General features: G+C 42.5%; 1 protein-coding gene across 1 annotated transcript in view; it reads left to right on the top strand.

Annotated features, from left to right (window-relative positions):
* syt8 (synaptotagmin VIII) overlaps positions 1-16,103 on the top strand; it is a 79,126-nt gene that overhangs the window by 45,773 nt on the left and 17,250 nt on the right. The window contains exons 2-5 of the mRNA XM_080190288.1: positions 1,499-1,647; positions 8,918-9,078; positions 13,591-13,680; positions 14,928-15,095. Coding sequence (XP_080046414.1) covers positions 1,536-1,647; positions 8,918-9,078; positions 13,591-13,680; positions 14,928-15,095 — 531 coding nt within the window. The 5' untranslated portion in view covers positions 1,499-1,535. The remainder of the gene's footprint in view (positions 1-1,498; positions 1,648-8,917; positions 9,079-13,590; positions 13,681-14,927; positions 15,096-16,103) is intronic.

A 16,103-nucleotide genomic window follows, 5' to 3' on the forward strand; every position in this document is an offset into this window, starting at 1 on the left:
TTCTAATCTCATGGACAGATGCAATCTGACACCACTTCATTGGAATTCAATGTGACATAGTACTAGATTTTCAGTTTACAGGCGGGAAATGGGAGTTGGGAAATTTCCTGGCTCACTGACCCACCTCAGGTAAAAGTGCCTCAAAAGGCGTGGATATTATTCTGGGCGGCTGCAGGTTGTAGAGATGGCAAGACAATGTAAATGCTGGAGTGGGGCCCTCCCACCTTACTAATAGTTTGAAGGTGGCCACAGGGCCTGCCACATGGCTAAAAGACTCGCCTCAGTTCTTTGGGACTTGTTTTGTTCAATGTGTGGCCTCGCCTCTCCAGAGGAGGAGAATGAGCAACTGTTTCTGAAAATCAGGTCAAAAGGAACAGGTTTTTTATTTAAAGCTTTCTCAGTTTCTGGCAACCCTTTCTGTGCCTTCACAACTCTTCATCCACCTCCCATTTTCTATGCAACATCCACACCTACTCAAGCCTTCTCTTCATTTGCCCCCAATGTCCCCTCATACCTTCCATTTGAACCTTCCTAGTTCTGTATAGGTTCTGTGACAACTTAGTGCCAATCCATGCCAACTTAAGACCCCCACTCATCTTCATGGATCCTTATAGCCCTATACCATTTTGGTGCCAACTCACGGCAACCTATTGTCCCCCACTTATCACCTTATACACTCCACGTCCACTTTCCCGGACCCATCATGGATAGACCTCACAATCCATGCTGAGGTGAAATAAAACAAAGTTCTATTACTTCACTATCTATAACAAAGCTCCTTCATTCTTGGAGCTGTCAATCAAACTGTGAACTTATCATAGAACCGTACAGTGCAGAAAGAGGCCCTTCGGCCTATTGAATCCACACCGAACACAATCCCACCCAGGCCCTACCCCCATATCCCTACATATTGTGCCCACTAATCCCTCTAACCTACACATCCCTGGACACTAAGGGGCAATTTAACATGGCCAGTCAACCTAACCCCCACATCTTTGGACTGTGGGAGGAAACCCACGCAGACACGAGGAGAATGTGCAAACTCCACACAGTGACCTGAGCTGGGAATTGAATCCAGGACCCAGGACCGCTGCGAAGCAGAAGTGCTAACCACCTTACAGTCCACATCACCGCCCTCTCCACTCCTTCACTGTGATAATGGCGTGTATAACAGAATGCAAACTGCTTTAACATTGAAGAAAAATCACACACTGATTATATCAGCATAGATCATTGGAAAAATAGCGGGAGACAATAACTTCATCATTCATAAATAGAAAGTGGGCTTAAATGGAGGATGTGACAGATTTCACTATTTCAACATGCTGTCTGGCTTTCAAAATGCCTCTAAGTCTTCTGTCTGAAAAATGTGTTCTTGTAATGAGGTGTGACTATGACAGGAAATAGAAAGCTTTTCCCCATGAAATAGATTTTATGCAACTATAACTTGGGGTTGGCTTATTTGCATATACTGAATGCATTTTCTTTTTTCTTGTAGGTCATTGACATAAATCTCATCTAAGAACAAAGAAAAAATGAGTGCCTCAAATGCAACCACTTCTGTAAAGCCATCTATCACCATCCACCCAACCAATGCCACTATAGGAAATGGAAACATCATTTCCCATTTAATCAACAAAATTCCATGTAAGTATGTAAATATAACCTTGTGAACTTCAATTTGAGGAAGTATAAGCATGAAGAGGATTGAGTTAGATTGTAGACAGAGGCAAAAATATTAGTAGAGGTATGCGTAGGAAAAAGTTTGGAATACAGGAGTGCAAGTGCTGTCCTGTTTCCTGTTAACCCAGTTCAGCTGCAGTAAACCCAGAAGCAATAAGCAGAATGCGCAGAACACAATGAAACCTGGCTTTACAATGAGGGATCTTCTTTGTCTGTGCTCAGGTGTTTGGTTACTTTCTTCGTTGCGGCAAAAAAAAGGAAGGGAGAAGAGGAAATAACTGTATTTGAAAGCCATGACTTACATATCCTTGTCCTTTCCAATTTATCTAAGAATGAAATTTCTTACTATGATTGGCTTCTCTGAGTCCAATGTACTGAAGCATTCTGTAACAGCAAACTAAAAAAAAGAATTAGGGAATCGAGAAATAGTGAAACATGTCAACCTTCAAAGGAGTGAAAAGGGCGGCACAGTGGTTAGCAATGTGACTTCACAGTACCAGGAACCCAGGTTCAATTCCAGCCTTGGGTCACTGTCTATGTGGAATTTGCACATCCTCCTCGTGTCTGTGTGGGTTTCCTCAAGATACTCCAGTTTCCTCCCACAATCCAAAGATGCACAGGTTAGGTTGATTGGCCATGTTAAATTGCCCCTTAGTGTCAGGGAGACTAGCAGGATAAATATATGGGGCTACGGGGATATGGCCTGGGATTGTTATCGGTGCAGACCCAATTTGCTGAATGCCCTTCTTTTGCACTGTAGGGATTCTATGATTCATTGTAATCAGGACATGAAAGATTAGAGACCATCTTGTTCCACATCACAGAAACTACCCTAGCGGGTAACCAGTTAACGTCTGCATAAAATCAATGCTCACAGGGATGTAATAGGGTCCTTTCAAAAAGGGGAGTTAACTTCTGTGAAGTGGATTACTTAACAAATGTCACAAGTGATTGCCATGAAGGGTAGGGGTCATCCCATGGAATGATAAGCTGTCTCTTATTTCACACTTGTAAGTATTATGCTGTATTCTCTCGTGTGCCTTCTCTCAGTTGTGATTTACCTCTCCATTTAAAGGAATAGGAGACAAATCAGGGACAGAGAATTGGCCTATGTCGTGGATTATTTTATTAATCGCAGAGCTTAACTGTGAAGTAAAGCTCTTAATATTCCCAAACAGTGAGCTCCAAGAGACTGAGAATCTTTTGTTGCATGCATGTTTATCTTACTTTTATCTGTGTTAAGTGCATGAAACTAGTTATAGCTTTGATGGTCATGGGCTTGTCCCATAGTTTTAGTGTGTGTTTATAACTGACAGGATGAGTGTATTTAATGACCTGACCTAATGCTTTCTGTGTGAAGGAAGAGTATTGGACGCCAATAAATATGTACGTACCTATTGGCTAAGATTCAATCCTGCAGTTGTTGATCATGCTATGAGGTAATGATTATACTTAAGAAGCTAGATTTGGTTTTGTTAGTCACAAGGCTGCTCCACTATATTCCATCATGAGGCATAATTTGGATCAGAAATAACAAGCTAGATTTAGCTTCTAACCATCAGTGGGCCTCAAACAGGTTTTACCCAAAGATATAACTGAGTCATGAGTCTGTCATACACGAGTTAATCACTGTACAGATCAATGCTTCCAGCTAACAAATCTGATGTCGATGTGTTAATTGGGAAACTCTAGTGCTTAGTGTGTTCAGGAACGATTGCAGTTAATCAGCAATATTAAATTAATCTTGGAGAACAATGCTTGTGAAAAATAAATCCTACACTCGTGCGTGCTTTAGATTGCAATTAATTCAATTGTCATCAAGTTGATAACAGATCAACTTATGACTCTCCCAGCAGAGTTTCACAATATCTTTGGGCCTTTTGAGCATTGCACATTAAATAACAAAGAGGGCAAAATGTTTATAGCCCAACACGATGCTAATTACAAATTGACCTCCTGGGAGGTCAATGGATGCAGTGGCTTTAAATAGCTGCTGTCGCCTGCAGCAAGCTATTTAACACATTGTTGTCACATCCTAGCCTCACACAAGATCCAATTGCAATCTCAGTTTTAAAAGCAAATCTATTGTACTATATGACACATGCGTGTCTGATTATCATGGGCAGAATTTTATGATTTCTCCACAGCAAGTAAAATTGCCCTCGTGGCCTCCTGCCACATTCCCATCCATCCCTAGCCTTTCTGTGATTTGATGTGGAGATGCCGGCGTTGGACTGGGGTAAACACAGTAAGAAGTCTCACAACACCAGGTTAAAGTCCAACAGATTTATTTGATAGCAAACCCATAGGCTTTCGGAATGCTGTTCCTTCGTCAGGTGAGTGGAGAGTTCTGATCAGAAACAGGGCATATAAAGGCACACACAATTTACAGAATACAGATTAGAATGCAAGTCTTTACAGCTAATGTGCTATTCAAGTCTTAAAGGTGCAGACAATGTGAGTGGAGATAGCATTAAGCATAGGTTAAAGAGATGTGTATTGTCTCCAGATGGGACAGTAAATGAGATGTTGCAAGTTCAGGCAAATCATGGGGGCTACAGATGGTGTGACATGAACCCAAGATTCCAGTTGAGGCTGTCTTCACGTGTGCGGAACTTGGCTATCAGTTTCTGCTCAACGACTCTGCGCTGTCGTATGTTGTGAAGGCTGCCTTGGAGAACGTTTACCTGAAGATCAGAGGCCGAATGCCCATGACCGCTGAAGTGTTCGCCAACAGGAAGGGAACAGTCTTGCCTGGTAATTGTCGAGCGGTGTTCATTCATCTGTTGTCGTAGCGTCTGCATGGTCTCCCCAATGTACCATGCTTCGGTACATCCTTTCCTGCAGTGTATTAGGTAGACAACGTTGGTCGAGTTGCAAGAGTTGTACTGAGTACCTGGCGGACGGTGTTCTCACATGAGATGATGGCATCTATGTCGATGATCCGGCATGTCTTGCAGAGGTTGCTATGGCAGGGCTGTTGGTATTGTGGTCACTGTTCTCTCGAAGGCTGGGTAGTTTGCAGCAGACATTGGTCTGCCCGCAGCAAACTACCCAGCCTTCAGGAGAACAGTGACCACAACACCACACAGACCTGCCATAGCAATCTCTGCAAGACATGCCGGATCATCGACATGGATGCCATCATCTCACGTGAGAACACCATCCACCAGGTACACAGCACAGACTTTTGCAACTCAGCCAATGTTATCTACCTGATACGCTGCAGGAAAGGATGTCCCGAGGCATGGTACGTTGGGGAGACCATGCAGAAGCTGCGACAATGGATGAATGAACGCCACTTGACAGTCACCAGGCAAGACTGTTCCATTCCTGTTGGCGAACACTTCAGCGGTCATGGGCGTTCGGCCTCTGACCTTCAGGTAAACGTTCTCCAAGGCAGCCTTCACAACATACGACAGTGCAGAGTCGTTGAGCAGAAACTGATAGCCAAGTTCCACACACATGAAGACGGCCTCAACTGGGATCTTGGGTTCATGTCACACTATCTGTAACCCCCATGACTTGCCTGAACTTGCAACATCTCATTTACTGTCCCATCTGGAGACAATACACATCTCTTTAACCTATGCTTAATGCTATCTCCACTCACATTGTCTGCACCTTTAAGACTTGAATAGCAGATTAGCTGTAAAGACTCGCATTCCAATCTGTATTCTGTAAACTGTGTGTATCTTTATATGCCCTGTTTCTGATCAGAACTCTCCACTCACCTGACGAAGGAACAGCATTCCGAAAGCTTGTGGCGTTTACTATCAAATAAACCTGTTGGACTTTAATGTAGTGTTGTGAGACTTCTTACTGTCTGTGATTTTACAGGAGGTAGGTAAAGCCGTGGGTGATAGCCCACCCATCCATATCTCATTAGAATTATTGTCTACTCAAAGGTGGATTCTTGCTTATTCATAATTTTTGATGGGTAGAAGGAGTTCAGGGATGGAGGTGAAGCCAAGCAGATCGCCTTGCTCGGATCTTGGGCAGAATGGGGTAAGGGGACACTTCCATTATTGGCCCCTGATCCTGCCATCACAAACCCCATCACAAATTGATGCCAGTTAATGAATGTTATGGGGTTTCAAGATCAGTTCAGAATCAAAAAAGAAATTAAGAATATAAACAGACTGGTTGAACATAAAACAGTTATTACATGGAAGGAGCTTAAGTCAGCTGCAAGTCTCTGTAGGTTGTTGTGTGTGCTCAGCGCTATTGATCATGTTTAAATATAGGTTTCAGAGATGCATACGGATGCATAATCACTCCATTTCTTTGAAGAGTCACTGGAGAAAAATTTTTTCCAAATATTGTTTCTGAAATTTGTGTTGTACTTTTTCTTCTAATAATTTTGAAAATCAACTAAAAGGATCAAGAGAAGCATTTTTTTGCTTTGCAAGGCAAATTATGGCCAGGATGTTATGACCTCGCTTGGGCAAGGCTCTCCTGCCCTAGGCCAACGGAGAATTCCATTCTGCGAGCCTCACCTGCCCTGGAAAATTGCAGCCTATATTTCTGCATCTTGAGGGGAAAAGATGCAAATTATTCTTCAAGATCATTGGTGAACGCTGTCCCAAATAACAATATCTGTCTTGAATCATATCACCTCCTGAGTCTCCAAGACTGTCCACTATTTATAAAGTGCAAGTAGGGAGTGTGGTGAAACACTTCCATTTGCCAAGACTAATGCAGCTCAAGAAGCTTCTAGGACAAAACACCCTGCAACACCTTGAACATTCACTTCCTTCACTAGTACACTGTTTCTCCTGCATGTATCATCTACAAGATGGGCTGCAGGAACTTGCTAAGGGTTCTTTGGCTTCACCTTCCTACCCTGCCTCATCTGCTGCCTAGAATGAGAAGGGCAGCAGATGTATGGAGAGACCATCAACTGTAAGTTCCCTCTAAGTCTTGACTTGTTGCTGGTCCATCATTGCTTCTGGGGACAAAATGATGGAACTCAATACATAATGAACATCGTGAATCTAGCCTCGCATGAACTGCGGCGGTTCAACAAGGCAGCTCACCACCAAGGATGTACAATGAATGTGGCCTGAGCAGTGATGCCCATATCCCATGAATTTTTTTGTTTAAATATGTACGTCACAATGCTTGAACTACTATGTGACATGCTAATTGTTCTTGTCTTCCCATAGCATAATTTTGCTGTACTGGGAAATGATTGTGGGCCTGTGAAATTATGTTTAGTTGGTCAATATGTTGTTACCTTGATATCCATTTTTTCCAGAAAACTGAATCAATTTTTGCCAGTGAAATCCAATAAGCCTGTTCGCTTTGATAAAGCTGCAAAGTCTATGTGAATGTTTGATAGTCTCCTGATTATTTACGTAGAAAGTGGATACATGACCAAATAATCTTTGTCTGCAGACTGATACAGGCATGATGACTGGATAACTCTAGAGATATGGTTACAGCAAAGCTAGTTCAGTCTAAATGCCAGGGGTATAGTTATTGACTGTTAAAACAGTACAGACTTGCTAATTGTAGAACAGAAAAAATAAAGTTAGAGAAGAAGATAAAAGATTTGAGAAGATATTGTAAAAAACTGCTGTATATCTGCTCTTGGGAGTTGAGGTGACTATTTTCTGTGTATTTCTCAGTACTGTTCAATTAAGTTATTAAACTCAATTGTGCTTGCAAGCTTAACTTGTGTTGTCCGAAACCACAAAACTGCTTTTAGAGGATTAGCGCTGGGATGCATTTCCCCAAACATAAGTGACTTGCCTGTCATGGAAACATCCATGTGAGATTTAGAGAATATATACCTCAGATCCAGCTCCCTTTTCAGGGACCAGGGATATAGAATCATAGAATCCCTACGGTGTAGAAGGAGGCCTGTCGAGCCAACACCGACAGCAATCCCACCCTGGCCCTATCCCCTTAACCCCATGTATTTACCCTGCCAACCCCCTCGACACTAAGGGGCAATTTAGCATAGCCAATCAACTTAACCCACACATCTTCGGACTGTGGAAGGAAGCTGGAGCATGCAGAGAAAACCCACGCAGACATGGGGAGGATGTGCAAACTCTACACAGACAGTAACCTGGGCCAGAATTGAACCTGGGTCTCTGGCACTGTGAGGCAGCAGTGCTAACCACTGTGCCACTGTGCTACCTCATATATATTTGGAAATTATATCTTTTTATGTGAACAGGAGTGAGAGAAATGCTGTATGTTTCCTCTCTGTGGTCGAGTATAATTGAGAGATAAACTAAGTAATTTTAACTTAATCTTGGACTGAAGTTTTAAACGAATGTGAATGTTGTATTGGAAGCAAAGGGATCTGCAATTTGCTGCCATTTGTTTGTTGGCATGTTTGCACCTTCAGGCTATTTTTAAATATTCTGGATAGTGATGCAGGGGATGGGGAGGGCAGAGGCATGATTACAAGTGGCAGTTAGCCCATTAAGCCGTTTAATTGCCAATTGTCACAAAATCCAACCTGATTCATACTGTCCTATAGGGAAGGAAATCTACCATCCTTACCTGGTCTGACTGACATGTAACTCCAGGTGCACAGCAATGTGGTTGCCTATTAATTGTCCTTTGAAATGGCCTAGCAAACCACTCAGTTGTATCCAACTGCTACAAAGAAAGCGAAAAGCAGTGAAATCAGATGGACCTCCCACTATTGACCTAAGAACTGGAAAGGACATTTGGAAACCCAGCCCTTTTTACCCTGCAAACATCTGGGGTCTTGTGCCAAAATTGGGAGAGCTGTCTCACAGACTAATCAAGTAACAACCTGCCATAACCATGCTCATGGAATCATTTTTTAAAGCTCATTTGTGGGATATGGGCATTGCTGGTTGGCCAACATTTATTGCCCATCCCTAGTTGCCCTTGAGGAGATGATGGTGAGCTGCCTTCTTGAATCGCTGCAGTCCATGTGCTGTAAGTTGATCCACAATGCCATTATGGAGAGGATTTTGACCCAGCAATAGTGAAGGAATGACGATATATTTCCAAGTCAGGATGGTGTGTGGCTTGGAGGGGAACTTGCAAGTGATGGTGTTCCCATGTATCTGCTGCCCTTGTCCATCCAGACGGATGTGGTCATGGGCTTGGAAGGTGTAGTCTAAGAATCTTTGGTGAATTGCTGCAGTGCATCTTGTAGATAGTGTTCATTGTCTTGTATTTGATAAATTCTTTTATCTCATGATTCATTTCTCTTTCTCTTCTCTCGTTTATTATCTAGTGCCAAAATGGGCCTTGATTGCCATTGCTGCAGGGGTGGGCCTGGTCATCCTCATCTGTGTCATCTGTATCTGTGTGAAATGCTGCTGCAAAAAGAAAAAGAAGAAAAAGAAAGAGCAGGTTAACATGAAAAGCATAAATGGCTCCACTACTGCAAGTTTGGTGAGTACTTCACGACAATGGCTCATCTCGCTGCAGGAATTATACTGCCAGCAGGTTCCACCCTCAATGGAACAATTCTATTGTAGCAATTTATAAAACGCATATTTTCTTGAAACACACGTTGATTTTTAATTCATACAAAACAAATTATCTTTTCTGTACGATCAGAATTTGCCAATCCTATCAATAACATGAAATTGTGTTTACATCGTGTCTTTTAAACAGAAAACTGCACTATAAAGCAAACAAAAATGAAAGGAGAAGGCCATGAAGGGATTTAACCATAAGTGAGAATTTCAAATTTGAGATAGCATGATGGCACAGTGGTTAACACTGCTGCCTCACAGTGCCAGGGACCCGGATTCAATTCCGGCCTTAGAGGATCACTGTCTGTGTGGAGTTTGCACATTCTACCCATGTCTGCGTGGGTTTCCTCCAGGTGCTCTGGTTTCCTTCCACAGTCCAAAGATATTCAGGTTAATTGGATTGGCCATGATAAATTGCTCCTTACTGTCCTAAGATGTGTAAGTTAGATGATTAGCCATGATAAATGTAAGGAGTAGTAGGGCTGGGAAGAGGTAAGATACTGGATCAGAGAGTCGGTATGGATACCATGGGCTGAATGGCCTTTTCTGCATGCAGGGATTCGATGATAGTTCTTTGAGGTGGCGAGGGACTAGGATTCGGTCCAGGTTGGCAAGGAGAGGAGTCATTGTTGAGTAGGATTTTATGCAGAATAGGATAGGTGCAACAGAATTTTAAAGGTGCTGATGTTTACAGAAAATGGAAATGGTGGGCTGGTCAAAAGCCCTGTTGGACAAAGAGTTACACTGGTGTTCTTGAAACCATGCTCAGTTCCTTTGGGATAGGAGTGGAAGAAGTGTGAAATACAGTTCACCTTAATTTGCTTCCTTTACACTCGAAACAACAGAATAGGAATTTGGTTAAATGTAATCTCCCTTGAATTCCATCAAGCTGTTAATTGATCCAATGATTGTCGAAGATACTATACATCAGAACACAATGCGCTCTACTAAAAACTACATCCATCTGTTGAAAATGTCATGACTTATCAGAGCATTGCGGTGATGTATAAAATTGAATCTTCACAGGGAATTAAGGCTCACCATTCCTCCCCCACCTCCTCCTCACAGATTTCTTGTTAACACATGCAGAGGCCAGTTGTAATACCCATCTGTCATAATATCTGACATTAGGCAATAAGCTAATCAGTATTTAACACTAAACTATCTGAGATTAATTTTTCTCTGAACAGATAGGGATTTTAATACTTAAACTTTCTCCAAAGATGAAAAAGCTTATCATCTATTTTGTCCCATTCCTTGTCACCCTAATGTCTTGAATAGGACAGTAATAAGTTTCATTTTAATGTATAAACAATATATACAGTATGTATATGAAGACTAGAAGCTCTGATGTATCCTAAAATACTGCTACATGAACAGGATGGAACATTTCTATATTTATAGGAATGCAGTAACGTTAGTGTATTTTATGATATGGAAATATTGTAGTACTAATGCATTTGTGTTCATTACTACATCAATGCTATTCAATGTCAGCATGAATGCAGCAGTAAAAGTGTCTAATAGTGTAGTTGCCCTCTGATGTACCAAGCAGTTCTCCCACATCTAAGAAATCTCGTACCATTTAGGATATAAAGTATTGATTCCTTGCTGTAGGAAGACTAGTTTATTATTTTACATTTTTAGTCCTGTCCAAAACAAAATACCATTCCCTTCCTTGCAAACATCCAGTAATATATATTACCCATTAACTTAGTTATTGATTTCAATGCGATATTGCTGTGCTGGGATTTTTACTTAAGAACTCACTTATGGTCATGAATCAAGAGCCCCAGCTGGAATAAGTTAACAGTGCCCAATAATCTCATTAAAATTCAGTTAGAAACTTACAAATTCTGCAATAAATTGCAGTGGCACATTTGCATACAGCAAGACCCCACAAATAACAATGAACTAGATTTTTTATCCCCCCCATTCCCACTCCCACTGGTGCATTTGGATTATCAAGGAGGGGTGGGTAAGGGCAAAGACTTGGGTCACTGTTTGTACGGAGTCTACATGTTCTTCCCATGTCTGCGTCAGTTCTCTCTGGGTGCTCAGGTTTTCTCCCACAGTACAAAAGATATGCTCGTTAGATGCATTGGCCATGCTAAACTTTTCTTCAGTGTACCCGAACATGCGCCGGAGTCTTGCGACAAGGGGATTGTCACAGTAATTTCATCGCAGTGTTAATGTAAGCCTACTTGTGACATTAATAAACAAACGTTAACCCTTTAAATAAACTGTACCCCTTTGAAGAGTTTTTGTATTCTCCTCACAACTTGCTTTCCTTCCTACCTTTGCACTGTCAGCAAATCTGGTCACAATATACTTGGTCCCTTCATCCAAGTCAAGTCATGAATATAAATTGCGAATAATTGCGGCCTCAGCACTGATCCCTAGGACACTCATTAATTAAGGTTTGCCATCTTGAAATTCACTGCTACCAACTGAGCCACAGTTGACTGAAAGAAAGATAAGATCCAGCATTCTCTGTGGTGTGGATTTCAACTTGTCTGACATTAATTTGAATCTGCCACCAAATCAAAGGGAACTCTGGGCATTCAGAAGCAGTGAATATATTTAAGCAGGTTAAGCTGCCAATCACAGAATTCTTAGAGATATCAAAATGCGCCTATATCCTTCACCTTTCATAAATTTTACAAATAATGAAATCAAGATTGGACATTGAAATATAAACTTATATTTTAGTACTGTAAACCTAATGGAATGTTTTATCATATAGAAAAGGATTGAGATTACAAAAATATAAAATTAGATTGTTAGGTGCAAAGGGATTGTTCAGCAATAGATATGACTAGTTCAGAACATAGAAATGGAATTTTTCATGGTGGAAGTGAACATCTGAAAAATCATGGACAAATCCAATGCTACTGCACTGGGAATCAATTAACAATTGTCGGAGGGTAAACTGCCTGAGGTAGCGGCTTCTGCTCCCATGTGGGAAGGTGTACCACTTCCAGATGGCGAATAGTAGTCAGTCCATGACAATGGAGGAGGCTGGACAACCAGGTAACTGAGGTTGCTTTGCTGGGACCAGCATAATGGGGGAACACCACCCCCCCAACTTGGTGAAATGCCAGCAGCCGGTGGGAGGAAGCTTTTAAATGGCAATTAATTGGCCTATTCAGGCCCTTAAATGGTACAAGGGTGCATGAGTTGTATGACAATTACCCCACCACCAGTGAAATGCCTGTGGAAGCAAGTGCCTCTCTCCCATGCCACCCAATTTTATACCTGCCTGCCCCTAGGGATGTGGGAGGGATAGAATTCCAGCATAACTTACACCTTATTACCGAGATGTAACTTTACACAGAAAATAGATGCAGAAGGTGACCACCAGGCTCTTCAAGCCTGTCTTGCCATTCAATATGATCATGGCTGATCTATGCTGGCATCAACTCCTTTTCTGTCCCATTTCCCCATAATCCTGTTCCTCGATCTAGCAAATATTTATCCTCATCCACTTTAAATGCTGCTAATGATCCAGCCTTCACCACTCTTTGGGGCAGAAAATTCCAGAGATTCACCAGCCTCTGCAAGAAGAAAGTTCTTTGTGGCTCCATTTTAAATGACTGGCCCTTTATCTTGTAGCTATGTCCCCTTGTTCAAGGCTCTCCCACTAGTGAGAACATCTCACCATCCATCCTGTCAAGTCTCCTCAGGACCTTATATGTTTGAAAAAGGTCGCCCCTCTTCTAAACTCCAGGGAATACAGACTCAGGCTATTTACTTTCCTGATAGGACAGCCCTCTCACCCCAGGAATTAGCCTGGTGAATCTCCTTTGGACTGCCTCCAATATTACTATATCATATTTTATGTCCAAAACTGTATGCAGTATTCCAGGTGAGGCCTCACCACACCCTGTCCGATTTCAACAAGGTCTCCCTCTTTTTAAACTCCAGCCTCTTTACAATCCAGTCCAAAGATTTGCCAGCTAGGTTGGTTGGCCATTCTAAACTGCACCTTAGTGTCCCGGGGATGCATAGGTTAGAGGGATTAGTGGGTAAATATGTAGGGATATGGGGATAGGGCCTGGGTGGGATTGTGGTTGGTGCAGACTCGATAGCCAAATGGCCTCTTTCTGCACTGTGGGATTCTATGATTCTAAAGGCCAAAATACAGTTTGCCATTTTAACTACTTTTTGGACCTGCCTGCTTGCTTTTTATGATTTAAGGTTTCATATAGTGATGTTTCACATGAAAGCAGAAGTTCTCATCACTTTAGTGATTTCTGTCTGCAGGGACTTCAACAGTGCACCCACGGAAGAGTAGCAACCTCTGGATTTCTCTATGTTACTGTAAATGTGTGGATACCAAAAGTTGCTGTCAGGGGACCAACCATTTCTGGTTAAGATAGATTCGCTCTATGCTAATCAGCCTTTTGCATTGTGCTTTGCACAGGTGCAGCCGGATATGGAAGACTTGGACGGAGTCGAGGAAAACCGTGGAAAATTACAATATTCCTTAGATTATGATTCTAAGAAAGAAGAGGTAAATATGATTTCACCTGCATCAATAGCTGTGTGTTATTTCAATGGTTTTGTTGATCTGCATTTGATTAAGTTCTTCTATTGACTGATATAGGTTCACTGTGTTGTCTGATTAAGTCTCGGTGTATCCTCTGTGAGCTAAAGTAAACAGAAACTTCTAGAAGGAGTTCAGAAGTTCAAGCTGTGAATATGTGTGTAGAAAACTTCTGATTGCTGAGATATTTTAAAGTATTATTAACTGTTGTAGACTTAAAATGAGTGGTATCTCTGCATTGCTCTGTGAATACACAACGTTGTGTAACCATAATACATCTTTTCAATTTTGAGATGAGAAGGGTGGGAAGAAATTCAATCAGGACTTCTACTCCTGAACACGATCCGGTGATACACTTGTAAACATATTATGTAAAAATCAGTAAAAGATATATTCATGCATAGTTGTCGTGCTTTGATAGTCAATTATGCCACTAAACAGTTGTTATCATAATTTGCACATGTAGAATTGTCACTTAGTTGAGGAAATGAAGGATGTCAGGAGTTTCTGGACCTAGATTACAGCACTTCAGAATGGGGGAAGAGAAACATTAGGGACAAAAAAATTGCACTCATAGAAAATTATTTAATAACATAAGAATTTCAACAGAGCTCTCATGGTTTGCTCATGGTAATCTGGGGATATGTTGGGACGCAAATTCTTTCAATTTTAGCTGTGACCCGCGGTGTCAGCTCTGTTTCCATTTTCTTTTGCCTCCAAAATTTCTATTGGATGCGGGGAGTGTACTTGTGTCTTCCTCATCCTGGGTGAATTGACAGGGTGAGGCAATCTGTCCAAATCCCCCTTGGTTCCCCCCTTATCGGCCAGCACAGTGGTTAGCACTGCTACCTCACAGCACCAGTCTTGAGTCATTGTCTGTGTGGAGTCTGCACATTCTCCCTGTGCCCACGTAGGTTTCGTCTGGGTGCTCCGGCTTTCTCCCACAGTCCAAAAGCTGGTTAGGAACATTGGCCATGCTAAATTCACCCTCAGTGTACATGAATAGATGCCGGAGTGTTATGACGAGGGGATTTTCACAGTAACTTCATTGCGATGTTAGTGTAAGCCCACCTGTGACACTAATGAACAAACTTTTAAATTATTAGCACGTATGATTTGGGTGTGGAAAGCTGCAATAATGTTATAAGTGTTCCATCAAGTTGTGATCCAAGAAATCACTAATTTATATTCCCTTTGTTTATGATCCCTTGCAGATTACAGTTGGAGTTGTACAGGCAATGGATTTAAAGGCCATGGATCTTGGAGGAACATCTGATCCTTATGTCATTGTGTATCTTCTCCCAGAAAAGACGCAGAAATTTGAGACTAAAGTCTACAGACGAACACTAAATCCTACCTTTAAAGAACGCTTCGTTTTCAAGGTACAGTAAAACATTTAACAGATTGTCCTACACATTTTTCATTGAACTGGTCCACGACGGTTGAGATCAGGAATAAGGACAGATTTTGGTTCACAAGAAATTTTGTCTAATTATGGTAATTGTAGGGAATAGATGGAAATTTCTTCAGATCGTTTCTCAAAGAACCAGTAGATGAGAATGGATTCAATCTATCTGTAAGAAAACATGTTGGGTGCGATCTTCTCCCCAAAAAAACCCAAGTGTCCAATGGACGGGAATGCAGAAGATTTTCCCACCCTTTTTTTCGGCAAGCTGAGTGAAATGAATTTCTGGCATTATGTGCATCAAATAAGCTTATTTGACAGTTCTGGAGCTCTGCGCATGCACAGTGAGCTCAAATTGTCCAACTCCCGTTTGCTGGGCCAGCTCAATTTCTGGCCAGCCGGGGACTCCCACCCCTTCCCGGAGCAGCCCAATGCCCAGGCCACATCCCCCAGCAGTGGCGATCCCCTCACCACAGCAGACCCCCTCCCCACAGACCACCCCAGGGTCAGACCCTTCAATGGGCAGGCCGCCCCCTCTCCGGAGGCAGCCCCTCCCCCAGCAGACCAACCACCGCCCCAACCTGCCCCAATTGCTGCTCTCCTTCCATCTCAGACCGATCCCAATGCCGAGAAGCAGCTCACCCTCACTGATCGTGCCTAGACCCCACCCATTATAGGGCACGCCCCCTTGGCACTGCCCAATTCCTGAAGGGCAGTACCAAGGTACCCCCTAGGCATGGACACGTTGCCTCTTGGGCAGTGCCTGGGGCACAGACTGGCACTGTCTGGGTGCCCACGCCCAGGGAACACCACCCCCCTGCTGCCCATCCCCTGGGGTGTCCCGATTGCCCCTCCTTTGTTCCAGCGGGGTCTCCCACTGGCTCCCCGAGCTAGTCTGAACCCCGCTGGTGGGTGGGGGATTCGATCGGGACCTGAAAGGTCCCAATAATTAGCAATTCTATGTATTTAAAATAGATTAAGAAAA

This window comes from Carcharhinus amblyrhynchos, chromosome 6, assembly GCF_965287045.1.
Source record: "Carcharhinus amblyrhynchos chromosome 6, sCarAmb.v2.hapA, whole genome shotgun sequence".
NCBI classification, from domain to species: domain Eukaryota; kingdom Metazoa; phylum Chordata; class Chondrichthyes; order Carcharhiniformes; family Carcharhinidae; genus Carcharhinus; species Carcharhinus amblyrhynchos.